Raw genomic sequence first — 20688 nt, 5'->3', positions numbered from 1 at the left:
TTCAACAAATATTTACTAAGCACATTTTATGTATTGGGATGGAAAGTTTTATGGTAACAGCATGTACTCACTTCTCCTGAAGACAGGACTATGAACCATAAATCTTGAGTTCTGATGTACTCATGCTCACATAATCTCAACCACATCGTAGCCTTATTCGTACATTTCCCAACAGTCAAGATGCAAGAGGGCTAGTGGTGAAGGATGAACTCTTATGATAAACCTAGAGTTTTAAGGCAACTTTCACCTAAATCCATCTCCAGTTTCTCAAGTGGCAGATTTAACAAGTCAGATAAACGAGTGTTGTTAAATATGATGCAATTTAGGACGGGGGACCTTGGAGCAGAATTGGACATGACTGAGCGGAAAAGGTCAGTTCTCATTCCAATCCCAAAGAAAGGCAATCCCAAAGAATGCTCAAACTATCGCACAATTGCACTGATCTCACACGCTAATAAAGTAATGCTCAAAATTCTCCAAGCCAGGCTTCAGCAATACGTGAACCGTGAATTTCCAGATGTTCAAGCTGGTTTTAGGAAAGGCAGAAGAACCATAGATCAAATTGCCAACATCTGCTGGATCATTGAAAAAGCTAAAGAGTTCCAGAAAAACATCTATGTCTGCTATATTGACTATGCCAAAGCCTTTGACTGTATGGATCACAATAAACTGTGGAAAATTCTGAAGGAGATGGGACTACCAGACCACCGGACCTGCCTCCTGAGAAACCTATATGCAGGTCAGGAAGCAACGGTTAGAACTGGACATAGAATAACAGACTTGGTTCCAAATAGGAAAAGGAGTACATCAAGGCCGTGTATTGTCACCCTGCTTATTTAACTTATATGTAGAGTACATCATGAGAAACGCTGGGCTGGAAGAAGCACAAGCTGGAATCAAGATTGCCGGGAGAAATATCAATAACCTCAGATATGCAGATGACACCACCCTTATGGTAGAAAGTGAAGAGGAACTAAAAAGCCTCTTGATGAAAGTGAAAGAGGAGAGTGAAAAAGTTGGCTTAAAGCTCAACATTTAGAAAACTAAGATCATAGCATCTGGTCCCATCACTTCATGGGAAATAGATGGGGAAACAGTGGAAATAGTGTCAGACTTTGTTTTCTTGGGCTCCAAAATAACTGCAGATGGTGATTGCAGCCATGAGGTTAAAAAAGATGCTTACGCCTTGGAAGGAAAGTTATGACCAACCTAGATAGCATATTAAAAAGCAGAGACATTACATTGCCAACAAAGGTCTGTCTAGTCAAGGCTATGGTTTTTCTAGTAGTCATGTATAGATGTGAGAGTTGGACTGTGAAGAAAGCTGAGTGCCGAAAAATTGATGCTTTTGAACTGTGGTGTTGGAGAAGGCTCTTGAGAGTCCCTTGGACTTCAAGGAGATCCAACCAGTCCATCCTAAAGGAGATCAGTCCTGGGTGTTCATTGGAAGGACTGATGTTGAAGCTGAAACTCCAATACTTTGGCCACCTGATGTGAAGAACTGACTCATTTGAAAAGACTCTGATGCTGGGAAAGACTGAAGGTGAGAGGAGAAGGGGAGGACAGAGGATGAGATGGTTGGATGGAGTCATCGACTCTATGGACATGAGTTTGAGTAAACTCCGGGAATTGGTGATGGGCAGGGAGGCCCTTTGTGCTACAGTCAATGGGGTCGCAAAGAGGTGGACACGGCTGAGCGACTGAACTGAACTAAACTGAACTGAGCAACTGAGCAGAAGCCAACAGATTAGTATGGAATTCCTAGGTGGGATAAAAGCACTGAAACAATGCCCCTTTAGTTTTTATACAGAAATAACACAGAAAAAAAATTTAGTATTTCTTGAATCAAGGGAACATAGTCCGAAGGGACATAAAATAAGATAAAATTTCATAAGCCATAGGTTCCATCTTAAACATATGTACAAATTCTTTTCTACTTCAGAACAGAGGTACCTTTTTATGTATGTATTTTAAATTGCTTATCATCAGAAACAACTGCTACTAATAGGTTTCCTAGCTATATGTGAATAGGCAATTGAGTTTATCAGTCTTAGAAAACTGTCAAATTCAGGTCTACTCTTTCATGTCAGTTTTTTTTTTTCTTCTCAGGTTAAATACTGTATATTTTGAGCTCAGATTTTTGCTAATATAAATTTATATTAATAAATAAAAGGGCAAAAGTTTGTAATTGTTTCATAAACTACATTGGAGTAACCATTGGAGCTTGCATGAGCGTTTCGTCACTCAGTCATGTCTGACTCTTTGTGAGCCCGTGAACTGTGACCTGCCAGGTTCCTCTGGCAGGTATAGTATGTATGTATGTCTATTTGTATGAAGATACATTTAAGCTTCATGGTCTAACCTTAAAAAATTAGATGCTAAAAATGGATATCTCATGTTAACCTCATATAGTTTTGATGGCATGGTACCCTAATTTGAGAAACAGAGCTATGAACATTTAGGTTTTTTCTCTCACTATGTTCTTTCAACTAATCCAAAGACACTACAGTTAAAGCACATCCATATTATCTGAGATTATCAGTTTCCTATGTAGTTTTATTCCCACATAATTTTGTTTAGCATCCTGAGAAGAGCACCTATTATGCAAGAAATCAGTTTTGTTCTCTTTTGAACTCACTTATCAGTTCTGCCTGTAATCTCAAGAAAGTCAGCTGAGACTCAATTGTTACCATCTAGAAATATAGTTGATGACTAAACCATGCCATCCCCTGGGACTATTGACAGAATCAAATGAAGTAACATATAAAAAGTTATTAGAAATAGAATGTGTATCTGCTAAGTAGCTTCAATCTTATCTGACTCTTTGCGACCCCGTGGACTGTAGCCCACCAGGCTCCTCTGTCCGTGGGATTTTCCAGCAAGAATACTGGAGTGGGTTGCCATGCCCTCCTCCAGGGGATCTTCCCAACCCGGTGATCGAACCTGTATCTCTTATTTCTCCTTCATTGGCAGGCAGGTTCTTTATCACTAGTGCCACTGGGGAAGGCTTATAAATTTTATTTAAGAAAGCTTACTACTAAATAAGTAATAAAATGAATATATATATGAGCCCAAAAGGCAGTAAACTAGTAAGATAGATACAAGGGAAAACAAATGTACAGATTTATGATTCTGTGGAAACTGACTTATGGTAGACTCTTCAAATCCTACAAAAGAGATGTTAGATAAGGATTAAAACAAGAGGCAACTTTAGAGTTTCTCATCTTTTTCTCTTTTCTCCTACTCATAGTTTAGAACCTGGCTTTAAGAATGAAAAACTGCTCTCCTCCAAGTCCAAACTTCAAATCTTAAGAATTCATCTACAAGTGTTATGCAAATTTCATCAAAGGCACCCAACTGCATACAAACAAGAATTCCAGGCTCCATGGCTTTTAATAGAGTAAGTAATTCTTACATTTTCTTATGGAGGCTTCTTACAAAATTTAGCCAAATTAGAGCAAATGGAATTAAAAAACATAGGGAAATATAGATGGACTAGTCTTATGTATAAGTACTATGCCAGCAAAATAGCATTCCAGGTTTTGATCTCCACCTTCCCCTAAAAGCCAGCTTTTTTAAAAATTTATTTATTGTAAAAGCTATCATATGTGTGTGTCCAGTCACTCAGTCACATCCAATTATTTTCGACACCTTGGGCTGTAGCCCGCCAGGCTCTTCTGTCCACTGGATATTCCAGGCAAGGATACTGGAGTGGGTTCTATTTCCTACTCCAGGGGATTTTTCCTGACTCAGGAATCAAACCTGAGTCTCCAGCATTGGCAGGCCAATTCTTTACCACTGTACCACTTGGGAAGCCCCTCTAAAAGCTGTCCTATCTGCAGTTAAAAAAATAGTAGTTTCAAAAATCAATTTAGTTCAGATTAGTTCTTACAATTACATTTTTTAAAAATGGAAGACTTTTTTTGGGGAAATGCCAGTTTAATTTGCATTTCCCTTTGAATCTGCTTTCCTAATTTAAGGAAAGTTGGAGGTCATAACTGTTAGTTCCTCTAACTCCTGTTTTTTATTTGGTTTTTCTTGTGAGCATTCATTTCTGAAAGTATCAACAGTTAAGCTAAGGCAAAAGAAAACTTTGACCCTTATTTGTGGAATTCAGCAATCCATGAGATGACACCTGATGCAAAGAGCTGACTCATTGGAAAAGACCCTGATGCTGGCAAAGATTGAGGGCAGGAGGAGAAGGGGACAACAGGATGAGATGGTTGGATGGCATCATCAACTCACTGGACATGAGTTTGAGCAAACTCCAGAAGATAGTGAAGGACAGGGAAGCCTGGCATGCTGCAGTCCATGGTCACAAAGAGTTGGACACGACTGAGCAACTGAACAATGAGATGACAATTTGCAAAGTCCTAAAAAAATAAAATCAAGAAAGTTTAATGATAAAAGAGCACAGGGATCTGCATTCCTGTCCCGTACTCTGTTTCTCAGTTTGGAGGAGAAACCAGGTAGAAAGCCATTGAACTATGTTTTGAGACATTTGAGCATAAGGAATCTTGTCTCACCTTATTAGGTTAGGTGTGCAAGCTCAGTTGTGTTAGTCTCCTTACAACCCCATGGACTGTAGCCCACCAGGCTCCTCTGTCCATGGGATTCTCTAGGCAAGAGTACTGGAGTGGGTTGCCATTTCTTCCCAACCCAGGGATTAAACCTGCATCTCCTGCATTAGCAGGTGGATTCTTATCACTGGTTCCACCTGGGAAGCTTATAGCCATGAAAAATAAACAAGAAGGAATGCTGGGGACACTGGGGATTTCTGGCACTGTATCTGCATACTTTGTCAGCTAAGGGACTCTGACTTCTGTGTTTGTGATGTGAGGCCTGGGAGCACTCTTTTGGGATGTCATCATTTTCAGCAGCTTCATGCTTGTACTTGTTGGGACAGTCATTGTGCCTCTACTACCCAATGACCGCTCCTTATTAAGATTGTTCCTTCTAAAGCCCAGAGTTCAGAGAAGAAGCTCCAGGCTGTTCTCTGTGAAGGGGTGGCCCATGGTGAGAATAAGAATGGACAACTGAATCCATGATGGCTTTGCATGAAGGACCCTGTCCAGTAGGAATAAAGGCCACTAGTTAAGTCAATTAGACAGTCTCTCTCTGGAATTTATATGACAGAATACTGGCCAATAGGCAAAGAGAAGTAGTATTTGATAGGTAGAGATAAGCAGAAGAGAAGGTCTTTGTTTTCAATAGAAACTGGCCAGGCATATTGGTTTCTGGTTTGTTAGGTGACAGTGTGAGTCCATGTGTGTGCTTCTCCCCAAAGATACCAGATAGAATCGAGTTCTTGCTATCAAAATACCCCACTGATGCAAATAATTGGTTATTTTGAAGTCTGGGGTTCTGTTTTGCTTCAAGCTGCCTTCAGTTTTAGCTGAAGAGCTGGAGATCTTACATTTACTAAACCAAAGAATCTGCGTGACAGGCCAAATGGATTATCTCGGAAGACAAATGGAAAATGTCTTCTTATATTTCTGGAGGAGGAAATGGGTAAAGGGAAAAGCAGGATCTGTGTATAGGAGGGAAGGTAGGCTGGGAAATTTATGCTTGATGATCCCAGTCTGGCCTGTGAAATAGGTTGCCTGTTTCTAAAGGACAGCTCGCCTGAGGTTTGAGACTGACTGAAAATTCTGAAATAAACCATTTGGATGGCACTTTAATGGATGGTTGCCTTTGTTGCCTAGCAGTGGGCTCGGCAGAGATATTACATGAGAGTATCAATTTGCAGGGACTGAGTCGTGATACTTTGCTGATTCTATTCAACAGAACGCAGCTGTAAGGGGAGTAAAACAAAAAAAAAAAAAAGTAAGGGAAGCAGAGAGAGGAATTGGCAATGAGGTAAAAAACCTTTGTGGCCGGTAAACCAATTTTATTTTCATTTTTCTCTAAATGCTATTCGTTGTAATATGATTTTTTAATGTCACACACCTTCTGAAGCTCTTGTGATCATTTCTTAACCCAGAATGTGAATACCCAAGAGTGAAGCAGGATCCTGTGTTGTTCATGAATAGAGTACTCCCTGAGAGACACAGGAAAAGCCATTTCTTTCTTTCAAGTCTCGAAGAGGGTCAAGAGGGGCAACCTCTTAATGCTAATACCGTAGTCAGGATGAGGGCACTTCAGGTATCCACACATGCTGTGTCTCGGATGGCTTAGTCCTCATTCATGACCCAAATCTCTGAGTTTAGTAGTGGTGGTGGGAGAGGGTTGATTTTCATTTTAGTTTTATCTGTATCTTAGTAGAGATATCAGAATAAAAAGTGGCATAAAATACTTCTAGTTTGTTAGAACAAAGAGAACAAGGGGTTTAAATATACCAGGGCTCTCATAAGTATACCCAAGTTAATGACACTCATTGAGGCACCAAGACCATTGCTGGATCCATTACTGAACTTGGTTTCCTGTTTGGTAAATTATGTGCTCTGTCATCGACACTTCAATTTTTCCTTAAGTTTGGATATCCATATAATGTCAGAAAACATAGCTTAAGATAACAGTATAATTTATTCAGACAAGTAAACAAGCACACAGAGTTTTTAAAGGCTTCCTTATTGTTTTCAATTCACCAGCCTGCTTTTATAAATTCACACTATATGTTAAGCATTAACAGAAGAATACTGTGTAATTTCCTTTAAAATTTTAAATGTCTAAATAATAGAGAGTTTAAGTAGCTTTTTAACTGGCAAAGAATCATAGTCACATTCAGTTCAAGGCTTCCTGAACCTCGATAATAGGTTCCAGCAAAAGTGCTGGATGGAAAGTGTGTTAGGAAAGACCCTAAACATTTGATCTACAGATACTGACCAAGAAACTTAAAGGAGAGTTGAAAAGATAATCTCAAGGCATATTAAATCATATGTAAAATATAAAGGTACATAATTAAGATTTTAGGACAAAAGATACTACTGAGACAGGCTCTTGGAAATTAATGGGAAGGTGAGTCTCCTGGAGATTTCTCTGAGAAGAAAAGTAGAAAAAAATAGAGGTTCAAGGCATCTGGTAATGTGCCAAAAGTGGGAAGGCAGGTGGTGGTCTTTAGTCGTGTCCAACTCTTTGTGACCCCATGGACTGTAGTCTGCCAGGCTCCTCTGTCCATGGGATTTTCCAGGCAAGAATACAGGAGTGGATTGCCATTTCCTTTTCCAGGGGATCTTCTCAACCCGGGGATCAAACTGGCATTTCTTATATCTCTTGCATGGGCAGGTGGGTTCTTTACCACTAGCACCACCATCCTGAACCAAACACCTGGGGGACACCTGATGGTGGCACAGTACAGAGCTAGAATAATAATTCTGGGAAGGACCTCGGTCCGCCAAGGCTTGGGGTATTCAGGAATGAAGATAGGTGCCCAGGAAAGGTTACAATATCTTCCTGCAGCCAGCGTGGGCTCCGATGAACGAATCTCAAGAAAACTGTGGTCTGAATTAAGAAGCAGCACAACTCCAGTAGCCCTCACATGCGAGGGGAGCATCTGAGCACAGTAGAATTTAAGACCCCGCGCTATGGGGCATGAGCCCCTGGATTTGCATCGTGACTTTGTCTCCTGTTGGCTGTATCCTTTGTCAAATCATTTTCTTTCTCTGGGGTCTCAATTTCCTGATCTAAAAATGTAGAGAAAAGTGATACTGCCTCATAGACTTGTCATGATGATTAAACAAGTTACTGTATGAAAAGTACTTAGAACAAGGTTTGACATGTAAGAAGCACTGTATTAAATGTTAGCCATTATTATATGAGTTTTATACACTTGATGTTTCATGTTAAAATTGTATTTTCCGTGAAGTTAAACTTTTTAATATATTTTAAGGGACTAGAGCTTGTTTCACATTCAGATATTTTTGGAAGTGGAAATAAGTCCTCTGCTTTACTTGGGAAAAACTGATTAAACCAACCAGCAGATTAACTTAGGTGATATACTAGATAGTATATAATTCAGTAATAAATTAGGCATATCATGAAATAATACATGTTCTGTAGAATTATAGAAGACTAGTGAGTATTAAAATAATATGAAAAGCCTTTGTGGATGATGTCCAGAGTCTCAAGGGATGGATAAGACTAAAGATTAGATCAGAAACTCTCCTCTTTTCTAGTAATTTTATAATTCTTAGGAAGCCATTTTTGATGAGGCTGTACACACAAGTTAAAAAGACAAAGCAGGAATGAATACATGTGTGCTCACTCGTATCCGACTCTTTGCAGCTCCATGGACTGTAGCCCACCAGGCTCCTCTGTTCATGGGAGTTCCCAGGCAAGAGTACTGGAATGGGTTGCCATGCCCTCCTCCAGAGAATCTTCCCAACCCAGGGGAAGACTGAACTGGCATCTCCTGTATCTCCTGCATTGGCAGGTGGATTCTTTATCACTGAACCACCAGGGAAGACCTGCAGGACTGAATATATTGACAAATTGATCTACCATGGCAAGAATTCATTTGGGAATAACAGAGGTGGTGTGGATAAACCTCAATAAAGACAATCAAGTTTATAAGGTCCTCAAAAGTAAGAGGTAGGATATGGCAAGTCAGAGACAATTACTGAACAGAGTAATAGTGTGCTGTGGTTTAGATGACCAGATGTGTTTTAAGTCTCCCAAAGAGAACAAGTTCTTGATTATAAATTTGTAGAAAAGTGTTTAATTAACCGAATGTACCACATAACATCTGAAAGTGAGAAAATTAGCCTGGCGGAGAGATGCAGGCAGATAATGAGATCTAGCTCACTGCCAGAATTCTACTGGCTTCAGATCCACTTCTTTTGTTTGTTCAGGTCCTCTCAATGGGAAAGGGAGATGAGTCAACATAGGCAAGCTCTCCCATCTCTACAATTCTATCCCTCACAGATCTGAGTGTGTCAGATGAAGTTGGAGGATGTGGAAGGATGAGACTCTGGCAGACAAAGCTTATTTACCTCTCTCTATGGCCTCGCCCTGAAAGAACGTTCTTCATCTAAAATATAGTTTTTTCCTTTGTTCTAAATGGTAGCAGGGCTTATTTGTGGACTGTAGCCTATAACTGCTTTGTTCAAGCATGACACATCAAATGCAGGTTGGAGCACAATCGCGTTTTTACCCTCCACCTTTTCCGGCCCTCTCTCCGCTCCTCCCCCGTCTGACTCTGTCTCACTGACATGCCAGTCATTGTGCCTGCCCTGCTGCAGCCCACTTTAAAGAAGGGCATCCCAGTCAGATCCTGACAGAATAGCCTGAGGGGACTATTTTTGGTACTAGGTGAACCCATACACCTTGGATGGAGTTAACTGTAGCAAGGTCAGCAGCTCGAGTGAAAGGCTGATTTCCTATTGATGAGGTCCCCAGAGCTGCCCTCAACATAAATCTGGAAGGACCTTCCAGGCCCTGTGATAGACCTTCTGTTCTTCCTGAGGCAGGCAGTTAGCCAGTCCTTCCTTGGGATTTCTCATTAGTCTCTTGCCCCCACTAACTGAGGCAACTTGAGAGTCCCTCATCCTTGAAACTGAGGATCTGAAACACCTCTTCCAGTCTTCAAGCTAGTGTCTTTGGCCACAGTCAATTGTCAACTAATATTTGTAGTTTTCTAAGGGGCACTTAGAAGTGAACTCCTTATTGCCAAATTCTGGCTTAATCTGAAGAAAGTGGGGAAAACCACTAAATCATTCAGGTATGACCTAAATCAAATCCCTTATGATTATACAGTGGAAATGAGAAATAGTTTTAAGGGACTAGATCTGATAGAAAGAGTGCCTGATGAACTATGGGCAGAGGTTTGTGACACTGTACAGGACACAGGGATCAAGACCATCCCCAAGAAAAAGAAATGCAAAAAAGCGAAATGACTGTCAGAGGAGACCTTACAAATAGCTGTGAAAAGAAGAGAAGAGAAAAGCAAAGGAGAAAAGGAAAGATATACCCATTTGAATGCAGAGTTCCAAAGAATAGCAAGGAGAGATAACAAAGCCTTCCTCAGTGATCAATGCAAAGAAATAGAGGAAAACAAGAGAATGGGAAAGACTAGAGATCTCTTCAAAAAATTACAGATACCAAGGGAACATTTCATGCAAAGAAGGCATAATAAAGGACAGAAATGGTATGGACCTAACAGAAGCAGAAGATATTAAGAAGAGGTGGCAAGAATACACAGAAGAACGGTACAAAAAAGATCTTCATGACCCAGTTAATCATGATGGTGTGATCACTCACCTAGAGCCAGACATCTTGGAATGTGAAGTCAAGTGGGCCTTAGGAAGCACCACTACAAACAAAGCTAGTGGAGGTGATGGAATTCCAGTTGAGCTATTTCAAATCCTAAAAGATGGTGTTGTGAAAGTGCTGCACTCAATATGCCAGCAAATTTGGAAAACTCAGCAGTGGTCCCAGGACTGGAAAAGGTCAGTTTTCATTCCAATCCCAAAGAAAGACATTGCTGAAGAATGCTCAAACTACTGCACAATTGCACTCATCTCACATGCTAGTAAAGTAATGCTGAAAATTCTCCAAGCAAGGCTTCAGCAATACATGAACCGTGAACTTCCAGATGTTCAAGCTGGATTTAGAAAAGGCAGAGGAACCAGAGATCAAATTGCCAATATCTGTTGGATCATCGAAAAAGCAAGAGAGTTCCAGAAAAACATCTATTTCTGCTTTATTGACTATGCCAGAGCCTTTGACTGTGTGGATCACAATAAACTGTGGAAAATTCTGAAAGAGTTGGAAATACCAGACCACCTGACGTGCCTCTTGAGAAACCTGTATGCAGGTAGGAAGCAATAGTAAGAACAGGACATGGAACAAAAGACTGGTTCCAAATAGGGAAAGGAGTACGTCAAGGCTGTATATTGTCACCTTGCTTATTTAACTTCTATGCAGAGTACATCATGAGACATGCTGGGATGGATGAAGCACAGGCTGGAATCAAGAATGCCAGGAGAAATATCAATAACCTCAGATATGCAGATGACACCACCCTTATGGCAGAAAGTGAAGAAGAACTCAAGAGCCTCTCGATGAAAGCTAAAGAGGAGAGCGAAAAAGTTGGCTTAAAGCTCAACACTCAGAAAACTAAGATCATGGCCTCCAGTCCCATAACTTCATGGCAAATAGATGGGGAAACAGTGGAAACAGTGGCTGCCTATTTTTCGGGGGGCTCCAAAATCACTGCAGATGGTGATTGCAGCCATGAAATTAAAAGACGCTTGCTCCTTGGAAGGAAAGTTATGACCAACCTATCCTAGACAGCATATTAAAAAGCAGAGACATTACTTTGCCAACAAAGGTCCATCTAGTCAAGGCTATGGTTTTTCTGGCAGTCATGTATGGATGTGAGGGTTCGACCATAAAGAAAGATGAGCACTGAAGAATTGATGCTTTTGAACTGTGGTATTGGAGAAGACTCTTGAGAGTTCCTTCGACTGCAAGGAGATCCAACCAGTCCATCCAAAGGAAATCAGTCCTGGGTGTTCATTAGAAGGACTGATGTTGAAGCTGAAACTCCAATACTTTGGCCACCAGATGCAAAGAGCTGACTCATTTGAAAAGACCCTGATGCAGGGAAAGATTGAGGGCAGGAGGAGAAGGGGATGACAGAGGATGAGACGGTTGGATGGCATCACTGACTCAATGGACATAAGTTTGGGTAGGCTCCGGGAGTTGGTGATGGACAGGGAGGCCTAGCGTGCTGCAGTTCATGGGGTCGCAAAGAGTTGGACACGACTGAGCGACTGAACTGAATTGAACTGAAATGTCACTAGTGGTGGAGAACTCGACTGCCAATGCTGGAGATATAAGAAATGTGGGTTCAGTCCCTGGGTCTGGAAGATCCCCCAGAGAAGGGCATGGCAAACCATTCCAGTATTCTTGACTGGAGAATCCCATGGACAGAGGAGCCAGGTGGGCTACAGTCTATAGGGTTTCTAAGAGTCGGACAAGACTGAAGCAACTTAGCATGCAAGTAGATATAAACCATTGCTTCTTTCAGAGATAATTTTACTATTAAAGGGCTTTTTTGTTGTTGTTCAGTTACTCAGTCGTATCCTACTCTTTGTGACCCCATGGACTGCAGCAGGACAGGCCTCCCTGTCCTTCACTATCTCCTGGAGTTTGCTCAAACTCATGTCCATCGAGTCAGTGATGCCATCCAACCATCTCATCCTCATTTGTCCCCTTCTTCTCTTGAGTTCAATACTTCCCAACATCAGGGTCTTTTCCAATCCGCTGGCTCTTCACATTAGGTCACCAAATTATAAGAGCTTCCACTTCAGCATCAGTCCTTCCAATGAATATTCAGGGTTAAGACTCAAAAAACCAGACCTACCTAAAGAATCACTAATGGTAGAATTTCAGAAACAAATCAGATAGCAGGAAGGTATATTTTTGACAGGGGCTCTGCCTGGAGTTCCTTAATCATATCATATAGTTTCCAATGTTGAATGCTGAAAAAACCCTAGAGCATGGGATCAAAGCCTTAGCTTTGGGCTGTAGTCCTAGCTCTATGTCTTACTACTTCTTTTAATCATGGGCAAGCCCTTAATTCTTTAGATCTCAGTTTTCTCATTTGCATATTTATTGTCACAATAAATAAGTAAATAAACTATTTTATTTAGAAGCTAGGGCTCTTCTAGCTCTAATATTCTGTCATATTTCTACCACTCAACCACAAGAGCAGCGTATCCATTAAAGTTCGTGAAACAGAGATTCCTTGCAAAAGTGAAATTCTCTGAGTGTTTAGGACATACATTCCCATGAACTACCCCTAATCCCTTGGAATAGAGACAGATTCTACACTATACATTCTGGGAAAAGGAGAGAAAAATAATACCTGTGTGGGAAAGATTTTACTATCAGTAGTGTTGTCTTTAACAAGACAGAGCATACATCCATTAAAAAAGTATAATTTGTGTTTACTAATTGCCAGTTGACTATTACAATGATTAAAAATTAGACTCAGATAAGATTCAATATTGGGCTTCCCAGGTAGTTCAGTGGGAAAGAATCTCTCTGCCAATGTAGGGAACGCAGGAGATGCAGGTTTGATCCCTGGATTGGGAAGAACCTCTAGAGGAGGAAATGGCAACCCATTCCAGTGTTCTTTTCAAGAAAATCTCATGGACAGAGGAGACTGGTGGGCTATGTAGTCCATGGGATTGCAAAGAGTTGGACACGACAGAGTGACTAGATTCAATATTAAGAAATTACAGGAAAGAGCACTGTATTTCTCTACCTAAAATGTTTACTAGGATAATGATTACGGCTAACATTTATGGAGCATCTAAAATCTGCTAGCAGTTTTGCTATCCTTTCAAAAATTAAAGTTCAAGAGATTTTTGTATTATAAAATGAACCACCCATTTGACAGATTTTGAATCTAACTGATAATCAGTACATTGTGCCCAGACTCTTACCTTGTTGTTCACTAGCGCTTTCCCAGACGTGCTTAATAAAAACTAGATTAACAACAGAAGATAGTCACCAAATATTCCAACATTTGTATTGTCTTAGAGATGAAAGTAGTGAGTCCATATCTCATCATAAATCTTTTTCCAAACTGTTTTTCAGGACATAGTTCGAGTAGAACAACCAATTTATTTCTGTCAGCTCTCTGACCTCTTCATTGAGTAATGTGTTACATGAAGAGGCTGGTTAGCGAACAATAGCTTTTGCTACAGAAACGCTGACTAAGGCCTCCTGCTAGACAGTCTGCATTGCTGCTTTTCTGTCCCTGGAGTAAAAGACACAAGCTTGTTTTGGAAATGACAGTTTTATACCCATGACTGTTCACCCTAAGATCATCTCAAATGTGAGATGTGTCTGTACACAAGAATACATGCATACGCATACATTCACAGCTAGTCTTACTTGGTAAAATGACTTGTTGCTTCGAGGTCTGTATCTTGTGGACGAAGATTATTATACACATATTTCAGGTCTTGGATTCCACTTAGCTCGGGCAATCCTGCATGTAACATCTTAGAAAAACAAAAACACACAAACAAAACAAACAAAAAAATCTCAATAAATGTAAATAAAATCTCCATTCTTGTCTTCTGTAGAAGAGGCATGCTCAGCAAGAGACAATAGAAATAATAAGAGCTCTAGTGTCTGAATTTCTGGATCCATGATTTAAAATCTAAATGATCTTGAAAAAGGCTCTTAACCTCTCTGAATTTCCATTTTCTCCTTTTTAAAGTGGATATAAAAATACCTAACATGTTCTGGGAGAATCAACTAGTAATGATTAAGAAAGAGCTATACATATAAATTATAACACAAAAATTATATCACAATACATATTTTTAAGAAGAAAAACTTAATCCCTCCAAACATGTAAGTAAAGCATACAGATCAAATGGTGTGTAAGGAAAGAAAAAATTCATCTTTCTGTTGCTTAATCTTATGCCCCATTCCTTTGCTTTTTAATCAAGAGTCAATGACTCTTACTATAAGAACACATTCTTCTCTAGTGAATTTATTAAAAAAATATTAAAACAATGAAACAAAGATTAAACCATACCAAGTTTCAGGTATTTTTTTTGCCAAACTTTGGGAAAATGCTTTGTTTAAATTATAGTGTAGATTGAAGGGGTAATATTCTCTTTAGTTATAGGCAGACAGCTTAGAAAAAAATAGATCTTTGAGATAAATGTGAGCTCTGAGAAAAAAAGAATGTCATCAGTATCTCATGACTAAAATAAATTACTTCCTGCTCTGGAATAGAGGAAGGGAAGTTAAGAACAGTTGTGGGAAGTTAAGAACAACGAGGTTGATCCTAAAAATAAAGAAAAGCCTGAGGAACTTCCCTGAAGGTCCAGTGGATAAGGCTTTGCCTTCCAATGAAGGTGGTGCAGGTTTGATCCCTGGTTAGGAAGATAATATCCCGTATGCCTTGTGGCCAAAATACCAAAACATAAAACAGGAACAATACTGTAACACATTCAGTAAAGACTTCAAAAAGGGTCCTCATCAAAAAATAAAAATCTTAAAAAAGAATAAACAGAGTGTGGCTATGGAGGATGGCTGAAGTTGTGACTGACTTGATGAAATTCAAGTGAAAAAAAAATGGATTTGAAGCTATTTTCCCTTCCTACTCTTTCCACACAGGCTGAGGGACCAGCATAAATAGATGGACAGAGGAGAGCAAGATGTCTTCCATTTGTTCACAGACAGAGATCCAAGATAGATTTCAGGAACATTGGGTATCCTGTGGGTGAGTGACAAGAGATAGGGCTGAAAAGGCAAGGAATGTGGGATGTTTTAGCAATAGGAAATATTCTGTACTTTATCCTAAAGGCAAGGAAAGCTCCTTTCATGTTTATATATGAGCATAAAAAGAATGAATTGTGTTTGAGAAAGATCATCATGGTTACATGTGAAAAATAAAGTGGGGCCAAATAAGAGGCTAGATCGGAGACTGTGGAGGAATAAAGAAAAGTTACTAGAGTTTAAATATACCTAGGGGATAGAATTGAGAAAACTAGGTGGGTTGACTGGATATATTTGGTGGACTGGTTGGGGCTTAAAGCATAAATACAGATTTGGGGGTTATTAGCATACAGATAGTAATTGAAACCATGGGAATGGATTAGGTTGTCCTGGGAAGTTGTTAGCTATCTTTCCCCGTGGCTGATCCAGCATCTTACATTCATGATATCTAAAGTTGAGCAAATTTTTTTCTCCTATAAACTCTTCCTCCTGTTTCTTATTTCATATCTCACTGCCACTATTATCCAAATAACAAGAAGTGAACATGTTAGTCACTCATTCGAGTCTCTTTGCGATTGGGTTCCTCTGTCCATGGCATTCTCCAGGAAAGAATCCTGGAGTGGGAAGCCATTTCCCTCTCCAGGGGATCTTCCTGACCCAGGGCTCAAACCCAGGTGTCCCACATTACAGGCAGATTCTTTACTGTCTGAGACACAAGGGAAGCCCATAGTAACAAGAAATTCATATCTTATTTGAGTTTCTCTTCTTCCTGATTCCCAATGACAGTCTTCCATTGCAATTATTGTTCCAGCCCAGCTCCCCATCTTCATTTGCTTAGATAACTTGAATAGTTTTTTCTCCTGGCTCTTCAATACTTATCTCTCTAATTACATAATTTCTAAGTTATCTGTCTAAAATCCAAGCTACATGGATTTTAGTATGATGGTACTTCCTTCATCAAAAACAAAGAAATTTTTCTAGGTTCTCAGATGGCTATATCTCAGGTGGCTATATAAATCCAAAATTTTCATCCTGGTCATAAATGACTTTCTTAATCTAACTGTGATATAACACTTCAACCTTACTATCTACACAGGCCTCCATCTGTGCCACAGACTGGGTGCACTTGATCACCTCCGTTTCTATCACATGATATGCCCACGGTCTCTAAGCCTTCACACATACTTATGATTTTCTTTCAGTCAGGCTTCCTTTCCTCTCTTCCCTTGTCTATTGAAATTCTTTTTGAAGGCTCATCTCAAATACTTCTTCCTCCTTGAAAGCACCACAGGTGCCCTTGCTAAGATTTCATAATTTGTTTTCTTTGTACAGTAATCCTATTTTGGTTACAACTCTTTCAAAGAACTTATTGCTGCTTAGATTTAGCTACGTTTTATTTGAGTGTAAGTTTTTCACATTAGATCTTAAGTTCTTTGAGAATAGAAATTAAGTTTTTAGTCCACGTTGAATTGTCTATATTGCTTAACATGGTGCTTTGTAGTTAGAACTTAATGAATGTCTGAATTAATGAATGCATGAGTGAATAAAAACCCTGTGAGGCATTGAAAACCTACAGATAGAACATCAGTCCCAACTAATAAACTTAAAATCAACCATAGGGAGATACATTGCCAAGGGCAACTAAAGCCTAGATTAGGTTCTATCAGTTCTGTACTTAAGAATTCCAGAGACACATGTGCACTTATTGTGACAGTGTCCCCCTTTAACACACTATGACTGTCTGCTTGCTATGAACACCTAGATCTGAATTCCTTTCTAGTTTCTCTGAATATTCTGAATTCACACATGCTCCTTTAGGACTCTGTCAAACATTTCCTTGGGAAACAGACTTTATACTTACCCCTTCCTACACATGCACACATACACACACAGACCACACCAGTGGTCTGCCAACTGCAGATGGCTTCAGATCCAAATTCTCTCCCTTTCATGTGGCTGATTAAAGGAAGCAAGTGCTAACTTTGCCCTTGTTGATGGGATTCATTCCTTAGAAAGAGGGCTTTTAGTGTTGCAACTCTGCACATGAGAGTAAGGACGGTCTCAAACTTGGGTTCACTTAGCCAGGTCTGTTCACTGACCCACAGAGATGTGATTCCAGTGCCTGCCAGCTTAGATTACATGGGTCAAAACTTTAGTTGGGCTTCCCCGGTGGGCTCAGTGGTAAAGAATCTGCCTACAGTGCAGAAGATGTGGGTTAGATCCCAGGGTTGGGAAGATCCCCTGGAGCAGGAAATGGCAACCCACTCCAGTATTCTTGCCTGGGAAATTCCACGGAAAGAAGAACCTGGCAAGGCTAAAGTTCATGAGGACACATGAATTGGACACGACTTAGTGACTAAATCACCAACAATAACCTTAATTGGGGCAATAAGAAAGAGAAAGGGTGGCTGGTACAGATAAACAGATAAGTTTCTTCTTAAAACATGGGAACATTAAAATTTTTTTTTAATTCTGTTTTTCAACTACTGAGTCCAAATCTATCTTGATAGTCATGCTTCAGAAAGCAGACACTCTTTGCCACCATGTAGAGAAGTTAGAAAGATTTCTGTGGGGAAATATTGGATATAAAAATGGGTGTGATAAACATTTTAAACTGGGTGAAGGGTCCCTATGTTCTTTGGGAGCCTTCCATAATGACTGCTATTGATTTTTTAATAAGAGAAAAGCTGATGAAATACAGGCTTTTATGTTAGTGAATTCAGCCAGCAACACTCTTGGGTCTCTACAGATGTTTTGCTTTTAAGCAAGATGGGAATTTCATGGATTATTTTTCCCCAGCTTTTCCCAGGAGTAAACAAAAATGACTGTGGATATCTGGAAACGGACTGTTCTCTACCAACGATGAGCAATGAACTCCACAGCAGACACCAAATGTTTGTGTCTCATAATCCTTTGTTATTGGCCATTCATGGAGGGCAGAATTTAGGACCCATGTCAAGTACTTCTCAAGTCGTAACTAGGTTATGGCACAGTAGATTAAGTTCTTTTTGAGCAAGTTAACACAGAAGAAGTCATTTGAGGGAGAGTTGAGGGAAATATAGATTACACACAGAGGTAGAAAATAATCCAAAAGGAGTCCATGTGTAGGCCAGAATTGGAATGGAAAAGAAAAATAGCTTGGGGTAAAGAGAATGGGATTGATATATACATACTGCTACTGCTGCTGCTAAATCGCTTCAGTCCTGTCCAACTCTGTGGGACCCCATAGACGGCAGTTCACCAAACTCCGCCATCGCTGGGATTCTCCAAGTAAGAACACTGGAGTGGGTTGCCATTTCCTTCTCCAATGCATGAAAGTGAAAAGTGAAAGTGAAGTCACTCAGTCATGTCCGACTCTCTGTGACCTCATGGACTGCAGCCTACCAGGCTCCTCCATTCATGGGATTTTCCAGGCAAGAGTACTGGAGTGGGTTGCCATTGCCTTCGCTGATATACATACTACTATATATAAAATAGGTAACTAATAAGAATGTACTGTGTAGCAAAGGGAACTCTACTCAATAGTCTGTGGTGACCTAGATGGGAAGGAAACCCAAAAAAGAGTGAAAAGTCAGTGTTAGTCGCGACCCCATGGACTGCAGCTCACTAGGTTCCTCTTTCCATGAGATTCTCCAGGCAAGAATACTGGAGTGAGTTCCACTCCCTTCTCCAGGGATCTTCACGACCCAGGGATCGAACTCCAGTCACACACATTGCAGGAACATTCTTTACCATTTGAGCCACCAGGGACGCCCCCTAAAAATGTCAGCAGAGTGTATATATGTCTATAGATAGCTGATTAACTTTGCTGTACAGAAGAAATTAATACAACATTGTTAATCAACTACACTACAATTAAACAACAAACAAAAAACCCGAGCTTGGCACTGGTACTGCAGTTCTTCTGACAATGGATACTTCTTTTTCCAATAGACTATAAACTCCATGGGGACAGAAATTCTGTTCATCCCTTTACAGATATATCTCCAGGGCCTAGCACAGTGACATAGATGCAGCCAATCTTCATCAAATACTTGTTGAGTGATAGAATAAGTAGCTAAATGCCGTAAAACAATCTTCTGTACATTTAAATTTGGTCTTTATTTTATAAGAAGCTCTACCAGAGAAGACATGGTCTTGAAACCTTTACTGATGCTTTGTTTATCTACAGAACCCCATAAGAAAGAAATGTGAAGAGCAGGGAATCAAGAGGTAAGTAATCAGAAACAGAGATATAACATTGTTGTTTTATACATGTGTGTGGGGTCACAAAAGAGCCAGAGATGACTTAGTGACTAAATAACAACCACCTTCGTTTGTCTAATTGGTCCATTTCCCAGGTGGGGCTCAGTGGTAAAGAATCAGCCTGCCAATGCAGGAGACGTGGGTTCGATACCTGGGTCAGGAAGATCCCCTGGAGCAGGAAATGGAAACCCACTCCAGTATTCATCCCTGTCAAATTCCATGAACACAGGAGCCTGGCACCAGGGCTACGATCCATGGGGCCGCAGAGTCAAACATGACTGAGCACACATGCACACACTAATTGGCCCACATTGCATCTGATCTCTGTTTCAATTTCTGTAAAAGTCTAAATCTAAGATTATAAAATTAATTTGAATTAGTATCATTCACTGCCAACTTTTCTTCCTTAGCCTAAAAGTCACACTTGAATAATTAAAACAGGGAATTTTTTTGCAAATACTACTTACCAGAATCCTTCAATGTCTGATTTTAATGTTATTTTATGAAAAATTATTTGACTACTTGAATAAAATATCACATATCTACTTCTTTCGATGAAATAACATTGTATTACTCTTTAATGACCATTTAATATAGTATGACTCACATGCTAAAAGTTTTCTTTTTAGGTAAGTGGAAATGTTTATTAAACAAAAGAAAAAAGTCCACCAATACCTTTTAGAATTTTTTTTCTTCAAAAGCTGTTCTTTCACATTATTTTAACATGCTTGTCATTCAGCATAATTTTACTGTCATCTGAGAAACAGTATAAAATGATATCTGTCCTTTTCTGCTTTGGGTTTATTTTTGAAATGTCTGTGACTGGTGGAAGCAGTTGTTAGAATATGGTACTCAGTCTTAGTAGGCAGTTACTTATAGCATTTTAGACATTTAGAATCGCTGGGTACCTAATTTGATTGTGTACATGAATTTTGTCCTCCTTATTAAATTGAAAATTTTAAGACTGACAAGATCTCATATGTTAATGTATTCGCCACAGTTTCTGGCATATAGCAAGTACTAAAAAGTTTATGGATTCATGAGTTAGACCCCATTAGAGTGTAAACGTTGATATCATCTGGATATTTACTGTGAAATGGAGTCAAGGTCATAGACTCAGTCCTTGTAGAGTTTTACCTGTGGCTTGAATACAATGAACTATAAACCATCTCATGATTGTAATATGGCCTAATAGAATTGGGAGATAGAATAAAATTCTACCAGTATGAATCACTGGCTATTACTGGAAAG

At 39.7% G+C, this 20688-nt stretch overlaps 1 protein-coding gene across 1 annotated transcript in view; it reads right to left on the bottom strand.

Annotated features, from left to right (window-relative positions):
- PIK3C2G (phosphatidylinositol-4-phosphate 3-kinase catalytic subunit type 2 gamma) overlaps nucleotides 1-20688 on the bottom strand; it is a 409785-nt gene that overhangs the window by 87064 nt on the left and 302033 nt on the right. The window contains exon 26 of the mRNA XM_043441512.1: nucleotides 13849-13958. Within this exon, the coding sequence (XP_043297447.1) occupies nucleotides 13849-13958 (110 nt within the window). The remainder of the gene's footprint in view (nucleotides 1-13848; nucleotides 13959-20688) is intronic.

The sequence above is a fragment of the Cervus canadensis genome, chromosome 21 (assembly GCF_019320065.1).
Source record: "Cervus canadensis isolate Bull #8, Minnesota chromosome 21, ASM1932006v1, whole genome shotgun sequence".
Lineage (NCBI taxonomy): Eukaryota > Metazoa > Chordata > Mammalia > Artiodactyla > Cervidae > Cervus > Cervus canadensis.
This window is presented reverse-complemented; position numbering and strand designations above follow the sequence as displayed.